The 16,107-nt window shown below is 56.2% G+C and overlaps 1 protein-coding gene across 1 annotated transcript in view; it reads right to left on the bottom strand.

The window, feature by feature from the left end:
- Window positions 1-5,111: 5,111 nt before the first annotated feature.
- The window catches only part of LOC120381760 (zinc finger protein 420-like), a gene marked incomplete at both ends in the record, with an annotated part of 61,389 nt that continues 50,393 nt past the window's right edge, over window positions 5,112-16,107 (bottom strand). Inside the window, one exon of the mRNA XM_039499872.1 lies at window positions 5,112-5,922. Coding sequence (XP_039355806.1) covers window positions 5,112-5,922 — 811 coding nt within the window. The remainder of the gene's footprint in view (window positions 5,923-16,107) is intronic.

Raw genomic sequence — 16,107 nt, 5'->3', positions numbered from 1 at the left:
GCCCCGGGCTGTGCCAGAGCCCCGCCCCAGGAGCTGCCCCGCCCCGGCCTGTGCCAGAGCCCCGCCCCAGGAGCTGCCCGCCCTGGGCTGTGCCTGAGCCCCGCCCCCAGGAGATGCCCCGCCCCCGGGGTGTGCCAGAGCCCCGCCCCAGGAGCTGCCCCACCCTGGGCTGTGCCAGAGCCCCGCCCCAGGAGCTGCCCCGCCCCGGGCTGTGCCAGAGCCCCGCCCCAGGAGCTGCCCTGCCCCGGCCTGTGCCAGAGCCCCGCCCCAGGAGCTGCCCGCCCCTGGGCTGTGCCTGAGCCCCGCCCCAGGAGCTGCCCCACCCTGGGCTGTGCCAGAGCCCCGCCCCCAGGAGCTGCCCCGCCCCTGGGCTGTGCCTGAGCCCCGCCCCCAGGAGATGCCCCGCCCCCGGGCTGTGCCAGAGCCCCGCCCCCAGGAGCTGCCCCGCCCCTGGGCTGTGCCAGAGCCCCGCCCACAGGAGCTGCCCCCCCCCGGGAGGTGTTCTCCTGTTTCCTTCTTCCCAGCACCCCGTGCTCCCAGCGGCTCCCTTCCTGTGTCTGCACACACCCCCGGGCAGGCTGCAGCGCTCGCTGGGGCTGTCTCCAGTGGCTGAAGTTGCCTCCATCTCTAATCACCTGAGGCGGGGGGCGGAGCAGAATGAAGAGAGGAGATGGGCCCAGGGTGTGAAAGCAGAATTAGGGGGCAGGGAAAGAAGGACTGTTTGGAAAGGCTCCTGGGTGATCCAGATGGAGTCAGAAGTTGGGCAGCAGAGGCTCAGATAAATTGAGGGGAACCCCCAGGGACACAATACCAGGTGAGGGAGGGGGGCTGAGGAGGCGAGTGGGTGGGCAGTGGCGAGGGGGCGGGTGAGCCGGCAGAGAGCCAATATTCATAACTTCAACTACAAAAATGATACACATCTAGAGATAGCATCATTATAATCAGCCAATCAGAACCTCTCCATAGACCCCTTACACGACAACCTTTCTACAATACTGGCTACAAATATAGAACAGTGGTCGCAATGGTGATCTGTACAGTTACAGATTATGCCAATAATGTCACAGGAGGTGACACGGCATCAGTGAGAGTGATACTGGAATAGCCTTCAGTTTTGGTGTCCTCATTTGAAAAAGATGTTGTGAAACTGGAGCTGGGGCAGCAAAGAGCCACCAAAGGTTCTGAGGGCTGGAGAAAAATGCCTTCTAGTGAGCTATTGAAAGAGCTCAACCTGTTTAGCTTATCAAAAGAAGATTGAAAGGTGACTTCATTGAAGTGTTGAAGTGCCTTCAGGGAGAGAAAAGATTTGGGAATTAAAGGGCTCTTGAATCAAGCAGAGAAAGGTATAACAAGACCCAATGGTTGGAAGATGAAAAGAGACAAATTCATATTACAACTAAGGCACAAATATTCAACAGCGAGGATGATTCACCACAGGAACAAGCTACCAAGGAAAGTGGTGGTTTCTCCATCTCCTGATGTCATGTCATGAAGACTAGATGCCTTTCTGGAATGTATTTGACCCCAAAGTAGCTATTGTGCCATACAGGAGGCCTGTGATATGCAGGGGGTCAGATTAGATGCTCTAATTGTCTCTTCTGGCCGTAAAGTCGACTCATTTCTGAAAAACTGAGTGTAGCATTGGGAGCAGCGTCTGATGTTTCCCTGTCTAGCCGGCTTGCTGCCTAGAACGAACGCTCCTTGAGTGGGGTGATCCACAGGGAGTAGCTCAAACCTCCACAGTGCCTGGCCAGGGGCAGGACATTGGCCCAGCAAGGGAGGGGTGTGGCAGTGACATCACAAAGGCCTTTTGCAGGACCTCAGACTATTGGTCCAAGGTGGTGGGGAGGTGATGACCTCACAGAGAGATGCTGACATCAGCCAGGCAGGACGGGGCGAGGGGCCAGGGAAACCTCAGAGACCCCTGTGGCTTTGCTGCAGCAAGTCTCCTTCTCCAGGTCTCTCTTTGAGGAGTGAGAGAGTATTCGGGTTCACGGACGTGAGCGCCAGGAGGAACCTCTTTCGAGTTTTCTCCTTCCCTTTTAGTGATTTTACTAGAAAACAGCCGTCCCTGTTTAGAAGGTAAGAGCCTCCTGGAGGTTTGAAACCTGTTTAGTTTGATCCATGTGGTGACAGTTGAATTCTAGGCATGGAAGACACGAGCTTAAGGAGGCAGAACTTTATTCTGCACCTGGGATTTTGTCCCTTAGAATCACTGGGGACATTAGGGTTTGTTCTTTTTGCTTCCCCTCTTCCTCCCTCCTCTTTTTCTCTTGCTTCCTTTGTCCTTTTACCTGTTCCCCTCCCAACACCAGGGGTGTGTGTGTGTGTGGGTGTTGCGGGGGAGTGCTCTGCAGCTCCCACTGCGGGAGGTCCACCCAAAAATGTGGGGCTGAAATAGTGCTCAGGCAGTGATTCCCACCAGTAACCTAGGCCATCCTTTGGGCTCTCTGGTGAGAACCCTCAGCCTCCCGTCCTCAGTCTCTACCCCTGATTGGCTGAGCAGGGGGTTATTGACAGGGACAAGACTCAGGTCCTTGTTGTTCTCTTTCAAGACCAAAGAAATAAGTCAGAACCAGTTCTGTGTTTGATGAATTTTGCTGCTTCTCTGCATTAATGGTCTCTGAGCAGTTCATGATTCTCTCTAACATTGCAGTTCTCCTCAAATACTTGCTGAATAATTACTGTGCACTGTTGTTGGTCTGGAGCTCATCTGAGAGCACTTTATTCAGATCATTCAATGTCTGAAATTCAAGATCCGATGGTTAGTTTGAAAATCAGGGCTCTTGGGTCCTATTCCCAACTCAGCCACTGACTGGCTGTGTGACCTCAGACAAGTCAATTCTCCTTTCTCAGCCTTAGCTTCTCCCTCTTTCGAGTAGGGATAATAATGATCCGCTCCTACCTACCTCACAGTGGGTGGAGTCACGGTCGGCTCTAGGATTTTTGCTGCCCCAAGCAAAAAATATTTTGGCTGCCCCCACCTCAGCCCTGGTATCCCTCAGCACATGCTCCTGCTGATCGAGCCCTGGGCTTCCCCCCACCCACAGCCCCCTGCCACCCCAGCCCTGGGCTCCCCCCCCCCACCCCGGGCCAACAACATAGGTTTGTTCCCAGTCTGCCCAGGCTGAGCTGCTCCCGTTTATACTCCGTCTCCAGTCGGAGCATGTCCAGAGAGGGTGAGGGGGTGTGGCCTCTTCAGCCCACAGGGTGCGGTTAACCCTAGCAGTGCCAGGTCAGGGTTGATACACCTCATCCCAGACAGCATTTCCCAAATTTGGGGATTAGCTAGGAGATCTCTTCAGGAGTAACCTCCTGTAGGGACTGGGTCACAAATACCTTGGGAACCAAATACCTGGGCGTTTTCCTAGTTCCGAATCACTTGCTGTGGAATTCTATCCCTGGATCGTCTGAGACAATATTGACTTAAACAACTGAACTACCCTGCGACCATGTGCACTTACTTCGGTCAGTTGCACCCATTTGGGGTCTGCTGCTGTTCACCTTTTCAGAGTGGAGAGTTAAACATACGACTGTTTCTTTGATAATATGTCCAACAGCTTGGACTATTCTCTCCTGTTGACTCAACTTCATTTGAATTTTCTCCATGTCATCATGCAGGGATGGGGGGAAAACTAACCTGAAGTAAAAAAATGGTAATTTGTCTGAAATTTCCCAAAAAATCTGAGCTGCATTCTGTCAAACAAAACTAACATGCAGTTATATGACCAAGGAGCCTTCATGAAAGATAGAAAACCCATATCACAGAGAGGTAGAAGACACTTTCATTTTAATTTAAAGTGAAATTCCAGACTAGGTTACATCTGATGTCTCAGAATCAGGATGAGAGATTCTCCCGTGATCCACTGAAACCTGCTTCTCCCAGCGCTTTCTCACGCATCCGACGAAGTGGATATTCACCCACGAAAGCTCATGCTCCAAAAGTCTGATAGTCTACAAGATGCCACAGGATTCTTTGCTGCTTTTACAGATTCAGACTAACACCGCTACCCCTCTGATACCTCTCTCATTAGTGTTATTTACAGGAGTTATAGCACTTTCATAACGGGAGAAAAAACAACCAACCTTCCCAGAAGCGGCTTTGCCATTGAGGGAAAAGGGGATTTGAACGGTGCTTGGGATCCATTTGAAATCCCCTTCCAAGTCTGACACTTTCATCTCCTGCCAGACTGACTCTGATTTAGGATCAAAGACGTACAAGCACCATTCCCAAGCATGGACAGCCAAGAACATGACCCCACCAGACACGTTGGGAAGCGAAGGAATACGAAGGGGTGAACTGTGCATGGCTCAGGCACAAGGTAACAGTTCTGGGGTGATGGGGAAGGATGGAATGTCTGAGTCGCCCCATCTCCTTCCAGTGTCACAGAGCCTAAAACGACCCTTATTTCCCTGACACTGCTCCAGCTCTTCATCATATTTAAATATATTTTAAATGAGGAAAAAAAAAGTCAACAAAATAACTGCTGTTCTGCACAATCCAGGGTAATGTGAGAACAACTGGGAATGAGACAATCTCTCCTCAAAGAGGAACTTGACGTCTCTAACAATAACTTTGCACTGGGAGGAGGAGTACAAATCTGAATCTCCAGGTTTGTTTAGACAAGGAAATGTGACGGTGATTAGGTCAGATCAGGAGGAAATGTGCTAGATAACCCCACTGACTATCCATAGCCCATGTCTTTACTGCAAGAATAGCTGTCTTATTACATCAGGAAAGTGAACTCAAGCTAGCTAACTCCACGGCAACCACAGTGATGAGACCCAGGTAGATTTTATCTCAATGTAGCTGGTTGAAGACACCCCCCATCTCCCCCACCTGGGGTGATGACATTCCTGGTAGAAAAGACACCCACTCCTATGACTCGCAGGACAATGGAGTTGATACAAAGGACCACAGGATCCACCCCAAAGACGGGCGAGCTTCAAAAGTGGGCAACTCATGTGTGGGAGCTGAGGGACTACAATGTGCAAAAGATGCAAACAGCCTTAACACTCACTACCCGGGAACTGTCAAAAGAATTAAAGAAAAAAATCTCCTGACAGCTCTAGAGAAGGTTTTTATGACGCTTATCTCCTTTACGGATTCTCTGATGTTTAGAAAGGCCTGAGCTATGAGTGAAGCTTTTCCCGCACTCACTGCATTCATAGGGTTTCTCTCCGGTGTGGACTGTGTAATGTGTGACAAGGGTTGAGCTCCGAGAGAAGCTTTTCCCGCACTCACTGCATTCATAGGGTTTCTCTCCTGTGTGGACTCTCTGGTGAGAGATAAGAGAGAAGAGGTGAGTGAAACTTTTCTCGCACTCACTGCATTCATAGGGTCTCTCTCCTGTGTGGATCCTCTGATGCATAGTAAGGTTTGAGCTCCGAGAGAAGCTTTTTCCACACTCGCAACATTCATGGGGTCTCTCTCCTGTGTGGACTCTCTGGTGAGAGATAAGGGAGGAGAAGTGACTGAAACTTTTCCCGCACTCACGGCATTCATAAGGTCTCTCTCCTGTGTGGACCCTCTGATGCCTAGTAAGGTTTGAGCTTCGGGTGAAGTTTTTCCCGCACTCACAGCATTCGTAGGGTCGCTCTCCCGTGTGCGTTGTCTGATGAGAGATAAGGGCTGATCTCTGAGTGAAGCTTTTCCCGCACTTGCAGCATTCGTAGGGTCGCTCTTCTGTGTGGATTCTCTGATGAGAGTTAAGGGTATATCTCTGAGTGAAGCTTTTCCCGCACTCACGGCATTCATAGGGTTTGTCTCCTCTGTGTATTCGCTGATGCCTACTAAGGGCTGAGGTACGATTGAAGCTTTTCCCACACTCACAGCATTTGTAAGGTGTCTCTTTCGTGTGGATTATCTCATGTCGAATAAGGGCTGAGCGGTAGTGGAAGTTTTTCCCACACTCACTACACGTAGTCTCTCGCTTTTCCGTGAGGATTTTCTCCTGGGATGTAGTTTCCTTGAGGTCCCTGTGAGTTCCCTGACAATTAATGGGTTCATCCACTCTCTCCTCTGAGTGGTTTCCCTGCTCTCTCTCTGGTCTGGGGTAATTTTCACCAGCTTTTCCCTGCTCATGGGGGCTGGACACACTCCCTTTGGCTCTTCGCAGTAATTCCCCATGCGCTTCGGCGAGCTCAGCATCTTCCTGGTGAGGATTCTGCTCCTCGCTCTCTAGAAGAGAGGAGAAATCTCAGAATTGGGGATGGAAAGGCAGAGAACAAACCCAAGTAAGTGCTGGAGAGACAGAAAATAAAAATCAGGGACTGAACCCCCCCCCAAACTCTTCCCCACAGGGGACAGTGGAGGGGATCAATTCTGCTCCCCACCCAGGACCGGCCTTTAGGGGGGGCCGTACGGGTGCCCCACCCAAGGGGGTGCCGGGCGCAGGGTTTGGATTCCCACCAGGTAGACGCATATTCGTTCACCTAAAGGTGGCGTCTCAGGTGTCTGTCGAGGAACTAGTTAGGTAGGTCTTAGGTAGCTCTTAAAAGCTTTGCCAGTCCAGCTCTATTGTTTAAGGCTGTGAAAAAGTGCACACACGCACACCATCCAACATGGCTCTGCTGGCCAAAGCTCAATTACAGATACAGCTATAGCGGCAAAAGCATCCATTTTTTAAAACAGGAAACTAAATGCTCATAAGCTACATTAATGCAGAGTTAAGGTTGCCCAGTGCTGTCTCCTGCCTTGCACCATATGGACGGTGAGTAAACTTTAACCTCTGCAGACCAGGAAAAGTTAATGTAAACTTTCCCCCAACCCTTAACCCTGTAGCTAGCCAGAACCAGTGAGAATGGTTCTGTGTGGGCCGTGCAAAGGTTAACCAACTGCCAAAGGGACTCAGGTATTCAGCTCAATGCAGCAGTAACGGGATGAATTCTATGGTCTGTGGTATAAAGGACGTCAGAGTAGACAACCTAATAGTCACATCTGGCCTTAAATCTATGAACCTATAATCGACCCGAGGAAAGACTAAGACTAAGACATTGTCTGTGCTGTGCTCACAGGTGTGAATCTCAGCACCTATCCGCATGCCTCCAGCTGTGTGCACTGGGCCAGCTGTAGCTGTGTGCACTGGGCCAGCTGTAGCTGTGTGCACTGGGCCAGCTGTAGCTGTGTGCACTGGGCCAGCTGTAGCTGTGACTGGCTGATGGAGGGATTGGTTGCAGCAGCTGGGCAGAGCTGTGCCTGTGCTATGCAGAGAGGTGCATGTGAAACTTGGGGGGCAATTCTGCCTCATTTCCGTGCTGAGTGTTGTAGGCTTGGTCAGCAAAGGTGCCCAAGGGTGTGTTCTTGCCATGGGGGTTGTCAGCACCCTGGTGGCATATGTTCGAGTGATCTGTGGGGCTTAGTGAGGGGTAAGTGAAGGCAGTGACTCAAAAGGAAAACTCAGGTTGAGGGCAAGGGGGTAGTAACACTGTGCAACTCTCAGATGGCCTGGGTGCAGGAGGTTCAGTACTGGAGAGCAGGCCAGGGGGAGGAAGCTTCTGTTTGCTATGATTGAGTTGAACCCGAATATTATCTTAGCAAAGAGAAGAACATGTTAGACATTCTGCTGTACTGCTCTGTTCCCAGAGCGCTCTGTAACAGGGGAGGGGAGAGGGCTAGTGTGGGTGTCTCTGGCATGTCGGGGTGATGCTGAAACAGGGCAGAGCAGAGGTGGCACTGGGGGAGTGGCATGAACCTTAACGCTGCATTTCTCCTTCTAAAAACCGAGGGAACAGGAATCCTTACCCAGCGAGGTCACATTCTCATAGTTCTCCTGCATGACGGCTCTGCAGAGGGCTCTCTGAGTGGGGTCCAGCAGAGCCCCCTCTCCCCTGGTGAAATACACAGCCACCTCCTCGAAGGTCACCGGCCCCTGAAAGAGCAAGAGCCCAACACTCAGTACCTGCTGCCCCACTCACAGCCCCACTATTCAGGGAGGAAAGGAGCCAATCAAATGGAAGCTCTGAGAGAGTCAGCAGAGTCCTATCCCCACACTGCTGAGAGCAGCCAGGAGACATCTGGGTGAGGGGACGAAGTGAGAGCCCCTTGTCTCTCCCAGCAGATCCACCACAGACCTACTAGCCAGAGGCTGATACAGGAGATGGAGTCCCCAGTAGGGTCCAGGCACAGCCCCATGGTAGGGAACCCAACACCCTCCCCACTGCCAGCAGCTGGATGTGAGGGGCCGGGACATCTTCCCTACACCTCCCTGCTGGGTGCCCCCTTTCCATGTCACACCAGCCCCTGGCTAGCAGGCTGAGGATTCAGCACTGGAAGTCTGGTCAGTTTTCCCAGCCCCGCCCAGGGAGTTGCTTTGTCTGTTTCCTGTTTCACAAATTAGGGAATTTTCTCCCCCAACACCCAAGTGTTTGTTCTGAGGATCTAGGCCCATGTTAACAAGTCCCAGCAGGTTTGTCACACTGTGTCCCCACTCCCTATCCTCACCCAGGGTATTCCCTGCCCCCCTCCAGCCCTAACTCCCCAGAAGATGCCACCTCTTCAGTATTTCCTGCCCCTCCCCCTCCAGCAGGAACCCACCAGCAACCCCCCAATAACCCCTACCTGAGCTGGCTCCACTACAGCCATTTCTCCTGTCCCATGGGAGGCTGGGACGAGCTGGAGCGAGAGGTGGGCGTCATTCTGCAGCCTGGCAGGGCGAGAAGAGCAGTTGTGGAGGTTTCAGAACAGGCTTCAGTTCATTTCACATCACGATTCCCCCAGGCCCTTTCCCTGCAGACAGAGATTGTAGATTCTGCCAGGCTGGGAACATGCTCAGTCCCCACAGTGCAGCACAGACCTGGCCCCTGGCCCCTCCTTTCCCCCTTGTGCTCCCCCCAGCAGCAGGAACCAACCAAGACATTTTGAAGCCCTCCCAGCAACAGGGTGTGAACCAAACCCTGGACCGGACCAGACCCAAAGGAGCCCCTTGGGGGGGGGGGGGTCCCCCTGACACTGCCCCCAGGGCAGCGCACTCCTGCCGCAGGGGGAGCAGGGAGAGTCCGGGGCTGGTTCTTCCTCTCTCTGCTCCTCACCTCGGTCACAGGGAAGTGACCCTGGGCAGGGAGGCTGCAGTGACTGTGCGGGGGGGGGGGGGTCAGAGATCTGGGCACCTGCCCCCTCTACTTTCTCCTCACACCCTCTCCCGTCCCCTCCCCCCCTCCCCTAGCGCCCTGCCCCGGGCTGGGAGCCGGGGTCACCGCCCCGTTCCCGGGGTCTCTCCCCGCGGCTGCCCCGCTCCGCCCGTGCGGGGAAGGGGGCACCGGGCGGGGGGACCCGCTTCACCCCCCCGGTACCGGGCACAGCAGAGCCGGGGGGGGCGGCTCAGACTCGCTGCGGGAAGGATCCTCCCGGCCTCAGCGCGGCCGCAGCTCCGGGCCCCCGGGGGGGGGGCAGCGATGGGGGGGGGGGGGGCACCGCGCAGAGCCGGGACCTGCCCCGCCCCCCGGGCTCCGTCACCGGGAGCCTCAGCAGAGCCCGGGGGGCGGGGCCCAGCTGGAGAAAGCTCCGCCCCCCCCGCACAGACCCCCCCACCCCCGGGGAGCAGCAGCGGCTCAGCCCGGGGCCGGCTCACGCGGAGGCGACAGCAGCAGCTTTGTTCTCCCAGCCCCAGCGGGGCTCGCACAGAGCATGCGCAGTAACAGCTGCTGAAACCCTCCCTTCCCTGGGCTGGAGAGGGCGGAAGCGGCGCCGGGGAAGGCTGGGAGATGTAGTTCCTGACTCTCCCGGAAGCGGAAGTGACGTCGGCAGAGGAGACGGAGCCGAGCTGCAAAGGAGCGTTGGGCGCTGCGGTTCTGCCTGGCTCGCGCGGGGCCGTTGGAGCCTCTCCCGGGCCGGGGAAGGGTTGGTGCCGTTGGAGCTCTGGGCATGCGCAGATCGCGGCGGGAGAGCCCTTCATTAACCTTGGGGTCCCTGCGTGGGGCTGGGGAGGTGAGACCGGGCGGGGGGCGGGAAATGTCGGTGCAGCCCGGACATGGCCGGGGGGGGGGGCAGGTGACCCCCGAGGAGCGGGGAGAGACAGGGGGGGGCTGAGATCCCCTCGGATTTACCGCTGCCCCCTCCCATGGGGATCCCCCTCCCCCCCGTCCTGCCCCCTTTCTCCCTAGAGAGCCACGCGCCGCGCCCACGGTGACCCCTCCCCAACCCCTGAGAAGTTCCCTGCCCCCGATTGTGCCCCATTTTCTCTCCCCTTCGCCAGTGGCCAGTTCAGGTCTCAGGTTTGGGGGTTTCCCCCATTTCCACCTGCAGGGATTTGTCCTTGTGCGGGTGGGAAATGGTTCCCCCGAGGGATTCCTGAGCTGGGCAGAGGGTGAATGGGCAGAGGCTGGGGGGGCCCTGAGACAGGGACACCTCTGGGCTGCGCTGGGGGGGCCACTCTCTGCTGGCAACGGGGCCTGGGAAGGGCCAGGAAGGGGAGGGAGGAGCAAGTGTCCCCCATGGAGACGGCCCAGCCCCAGGTTTCCTCCCAGCTACTTCCTCCCCACCCTGCCCAACCCAGCAGCCCCCCCTCACCAACTGCTAGTCCAGGGGTAGCCAACCTATGGCACACGAGCTGATTTTCGTGTTCCTGCCCCCACAATTTGCCAGATGCTGCAGGACCAGGGGCGGCTCTAGGCACCAGCAAAACAAGCTGGTGCCTAGGGCGGCAAAATGTAGGGGGCGTCCCCTGCCGCTGGGGAGGGCGGGAGGCTGGGCCGGCGGACCTGCCGCCGTCATGGCTGCGGCAGGTCGACCGGAGCCCGGGACGAGTGGACCTGCCGCAGGCATGACTGCGGAGGGGGCGCTCGTCCCGCGGCTCGGCTGGACCTCCCGCAGGCATGACTGCGGCAGGTCAACCGGAGCCGCGGGACCACGGCACCCGCCGCAGTCATCCCTGCGGCAGGTCCGCTGTCCCGGCCCGCCGACCTGCCGCAGCGGGAGCTCAACCGGAGCCGCGGGAAGAGGGGACCCGCCGCAGGACCGGGGAAGGGCGGCGCAGCGCACCGCGCTGCTTGGGGCAGCGTGATTTCTAGAGCCGCCCCTGTGCAGGACCACTGCCTGGTCCTGGCCACCGGTCCGAGGGAGGCTCTGCATTTTAATTTAATGTTAAATGAAGTTTCTTAAACATTTAAAAAACCTCATTTACTTTACATGCAACAGTAATTTAGTTCTATATTATAGACTTACAGAAAGAGACAGTCTAAAAACATTAAAATGTATTACTGGCACGCAAAACCTTACATTAGAGTGAATAAATGAACACTTGGCACAGCACTTCTGAAAGGTTGCTGACCCCTTGTACTAGTCACATTCCCAGATCCCACTGCCAGCCCCTCCCCATAGCCAGTGACCTCACTCCAGCCCCACTCCTCTTCCTTGTGAAAGCCACATCACCCAGGGATCCCTGCCGGCCACGTGAATGTGAGGCAAGAAGAATCCATCCCCTTCTGTTGTTGATTTACTATCGCTGTATAATCTCAAATTTCCCCTCTTTCCTCTTGAGTGGTTGAATGGTGACATAAAATCTCCCCACATGATGCTTGTCCCTTATATTGGCAAATATTTAGTTTGTGCCCCATTTTCTCCTCAGTTCTGAAATACTGATATCAAATGCTCAAAAATCTTCCCACTTTTCTCTCCAGGTGTGTGACTGAGATCAGGGCTCTTATCGTACTGAGCGTGTTCCTGTTCTGACAGCTGCTGCAGAGACCCCAACTGAGACCTGGGCCCTGTTCTGCCAGCCACTGAAGAGACCCCAGGTGAGATCAGACCCCACTGTTGTGCCAGGTAAAACTGAGACCTGGACCGAGATCATGGCCCCCCTTGTGCCAGGCAGCGCATGACTGTGACCCAAACTGCTGTGGCCATTGTGCTGGGCATTTCAGAGACCTCGACTGAGATCTGTGTCCCTGTTGGGTCTGGCACTGCACTGACCCTGACCCAGATCATGCCCCACCACTGTACTGGGCACTGCACAGACCCTGACAGAGATCCTGCCCCCACAATTTGCCAGATGCTGCAGGGAACCCGAACAAAATCCGGGATCCTGCAATGCTGGGAGTTGCAGAGTCCCCGACTGAGCTCAGGCCCCTGTTCTGCAGGGCTTTGCATAGACACTGACCAAGATCAGGGTCCCCATTGTGACAGGTGCTGAACAGACACCAATGGTATCTCTACCCTGCCGTTAAAACCCCCCAGCTGGCCCATGCCAGGTGACTCAGGCGAAGGGGCTGTTTAATTGCAGTGTAGATGTCTGGGCTCATGCTGGGGCCAGGCTGTAGGACCCTGCGAGGTGGGAGGGTGCCAGACCTTGGGCTACAGCTCCAGCCGGAACATGGACACCACAATTAAACAGCCCCACAGCCTGAGCCGTGTGAGCCCAAGTCAGCGGGCACGGGCCAGCCGCCGGTGTCTGACTGCAGTGTGGACATGCCCACAGGGACAGAGAGGCCTTGCCACAAAAGCTCAAAGGCTAAATAGGCCAATGGTGGGAGGCGACTCTCCATTTTACAGATGGGGAAACTGAAGCTCAGAGAGCTGAAGTAATTTGCTCAAGTTTGCATGGGGAATTTGGGGCAAAACTGGGAACTGAACCCAGATTGTTTGAATTCTTGCCTCTCCTTAACCCCAGGCCCAGCGTGTGTGTGCAGCGTTGTTTTGGTCAGTGTTTGCCTTGCATTGGCTTCCAAGGGAGGCTGTGGAATTTCCTTCATTGGAGGTTTTAAGACCAGGTTAGAGAGACACCAGTCTGGGAATGTCTAGGATACTTGGTCCTGCCTCAGCACAGGAGGCTTGAGGAGACAACGTCTCAAGATCCCTTCCAGGCCTACAATGAAATAATTCTCTTTTGTGCTGTGTCCTGTTCTACGCTGAGCTGTTTTGCATGGTGCCATTTGGAACTGTGATCGCACCATGTTGTGTAGCAGTTTTATGGTGCATTGTTTTGCCTCAGCATGTTTGGTGCCTGTGTTGTGCTGGTTTGAGATGAGCTCTTTTTTTTTTTTCATTGTGTAATATTGTCCTAGGTGTGTTAGTTTGCAGCGTGTTTTCATTTCCTCTGTATTGTCATGTTCTGCTGTTGCTTTTGTTGTTTCTTTTTTCTGTTCGTTTTTCTGAGTTTCCTGACATCATGTTGTGGTGGATTTTACTCTGTATGTTGTGTTTTATACGTATATATTTCATGGCATCCTAGAAATGTAGTGCTGGACAGGACCTCAAGTTGTCATCAAGTCCAGCTCTCTCTGCTGAGGCAGGACCAAGTATATGTAGATTATCTCTGACAGAGCTTTGTCCTACTTGTTCTTAAAAACTTCCAGGGGAAGAGACTCCCAGCCCCTTGTAAGACTATTCCCGAGCTGACCTGCCTCAGCTCTGGGGACACCCACACAGATTGTAGTGGTGAGCAGCTCTGGAGAGAGAGGAGACCCCAGTGAGTGGCAGCTGGGTAAAGAGACTGAAGTTGGGAGGAGAAACATTGACGTGTCCAAGGTCACCCAGGCTGTCTGTGACCGAGCTAGAAATAGAGCCCAGTTCTAGTGCCACCGTACTGCTGTTTCTGAAGGTCTCTGCCACTCTGGTGTTTTAGGCACTAGTGTAAACCCTTAGTGTAGACAGAAGTTACACTAGTGCACTCTGATTGGCACTGGTGCACCATGTCCCAGTTTGAAGGTTTGAGGTGGTGGGAGCGGGGGGCAGTGACCTCACAGAGGCCTGGAGCTGGCTGAACAGTACAGCTGTGAAGGGAGGCGCATCAGTGAGTTCTTGAGTAATGATCAAGGAGCACAGCCCCACATGCCTGGACACTGACTACTCCTGACCCAGGACACACCCAGAGGCGTTGCCAGCAAAATGCCGCTGAATTTCTGTTCACCGGCCAGTATGCGGGCGCACTTAGACGCCCTAGTGGGCGCTGTGGCATCCGCAGGCACCACGTTGGGGACCCTGTTCTAAGCTGTCAACCCTGCCTGAGGCCGCGGGGCCTTTCTTCCTCTCTCGGGCACCAGGTGAAACAGCACAAGAGTCGACTGTCAGCAAACGAGGGTAAATAAAGGAATGAAAGAAAAGAAGTGGGGGGGACTTTGGACAGATCCCAACAGGATATGGGGCCCTGGGAGACTCTCAGTGCCCTTCAGAGTTTACTGGGTTTCCAGCATTGCCTTTGAGGGTGCTGCTCCCATGCCCTCCCCTCCCCCTTTACTGCCACCACAGGGCCTGTCACCGTCACTTCCTGAGGGGTGACCCCAGAGGGTGTGTTTTGTTATCCCTCCCCGAACCGGACCCCTTGTGTACCCTCCGTCACTCACCTCTGTCTGAGGAGACAAGGCAGATCGTGGGGCGCGGGCGCTGCAGTGCTGGAGATGGGTGGCAGCCTGGACCCTCCTAGAAGGTTGCCGGGATGCTGATGTGCCCTGGAGGAGAACGGGGGCTTGGTGGAGACCACAGACCCTTTGGCCCACTCTGTGTCCCTGTGAAGCCTGCTCTGCATTGATGCCAATTGCTGCTGGTGGCGTTGTGCCCGTTAGTCTCTGTAGCGCTGTCCCCAGTGACTGGAGAGCACGAGCACCGGCCTCAGGCAGACTGGTGAGAAGCAGGGAACAAACCCCAGACAGGGTGTGAGGTCTGTATGGAGATTTCACCAACCAAGAATCCAGTGTAAACGCTTCAGGCTCTGTAACAGCATTAACATGGGATCACAGCCAGTCCCCTTGGGTGATCCCATAGATCTCACCACACAGGTGAGCTCACCTTTGTGACAGATGGTCCCTGGCACTGGGCGTTCTCAACCTTTTTCTTTCTGACGTCCCCCCTGCCCCCAACATGCTATAAAAACTCCACGGCCCACGTGGGCCACAGTAACCAGAGCTGGCGTTAGGGGGGATGCCACAGGGCCCCCCACAAAGCTCCATCGCTCAGGCCAGGGGTCTCAAACACCCGGCTGCATGCGGCCTGCGGGCTCTTGGGTGTGGCTGCCAAGCTCCTCTGCCTCCCCGCTGGATGGCCCCGTGGCGCTGCGAGCCCCGTGCCGCTGTCTGGAGCAGCTGGCAGCTCGCCCTCCTGGCCGGGGAGGGGGAAAGGCAGAGGGCTCCTGCATTGCCTCCTTCCAGGCACCGCCCCACAGCTCCCATTGGCCGGGAACAGGGAACCGCGCCAATGGGAGCATCGCGAGGTAGGTAGAGGAGCGCAAGAGAGCGCACGCCCGAGCCCTGACCCCCGCCCTGAGGCTGCAGGGACATGGAGCAGCGCTGGGCCAGGGCAGGCAGGCAGGAGCTTCCTTGGCCCCGGTGCCCACTGCTGCCACCCCGAGCCGCTCTAGGTAACCGGCGCCGGGCTGGAGCCTGCACCCCAACCCCCTGCCCTGAGCCCCTGCCACATCCCACACCCTCCTGCAGCCCAGCTCCCTGCCCTGAGCCTCCTGCCGCATCCCACACCCTCCTGCACCCCAGCTCCCTGCCTGAGCCCCTGCCTCATCCCACACCCTCCTGCACCCCAAGCCCCTGCCCTGAGCCCCTGCCGCATCCCACACCCCTCCTGCACCCCAGCTCCCTGCCCTGAGCCCCTGCCACATCCCACACCCTCCTGCACCCCAGCTCCTGCCCTGAGCCCCTGCCACATCCCACACCCCTCCTGCACCCCAGCTCCCTTCCCTGAGCCTCCTGCCGCATCCCACACCCCTCCTGCACCCCAGCTCCCTGCCCTGAGCCCCCTGCCTCATCCCACACCCCTCCTGCACCCCAGCTCCCTGCCCTGAGCCTCCTGCCGCATCCCACACCTCTCCTGCACCCCAGCTCCCTTCCCTGAGCTTCCTGCCTCATCCCACACCCCTCCTGCACCCCAGCTCCTTCCCTGAGCTTCCTGCCTCATCCCACACCCCCCCGCCACCCCAGAGCCCTCCCCGGCGCCCGCTGCCACCTCCCCCTCCCCCACTCCTTGCCCTGAGCCCCCGCCGCATCCCACACCCCAACCCCTGCCCTGAGCCCCTGCCACATCCCACACCCCTCTGCACCCCAACTCCCTTCCTGAACCCCTGCCACATCCCACACCCTCCTGCACCCCAACCCCAGCCCTGAGCCTCTGCCGCATCCCACACCCCTCCTGCACCCCAGCTCCCTGCCCTGAGCCCCCTGCCACATCCC

The sequence above is a fragment of the Mauremys reevesii genome, linkage group 14, assembly GCF_016161935.1.
Source record: "Mauremys reevesii isolate NIE-2019 linkage group 14, ASM1616193v1, whole genome shotgun sequence".
Lineage (NCBI taxonomy): Eukaryota > Metazoa > Chordata > Testudines > Geoemydidae > Mauremys > Mauremys reevesii.
This window is presented reverse-complemented; position numbering and strand designations above follow the sequence as displayed.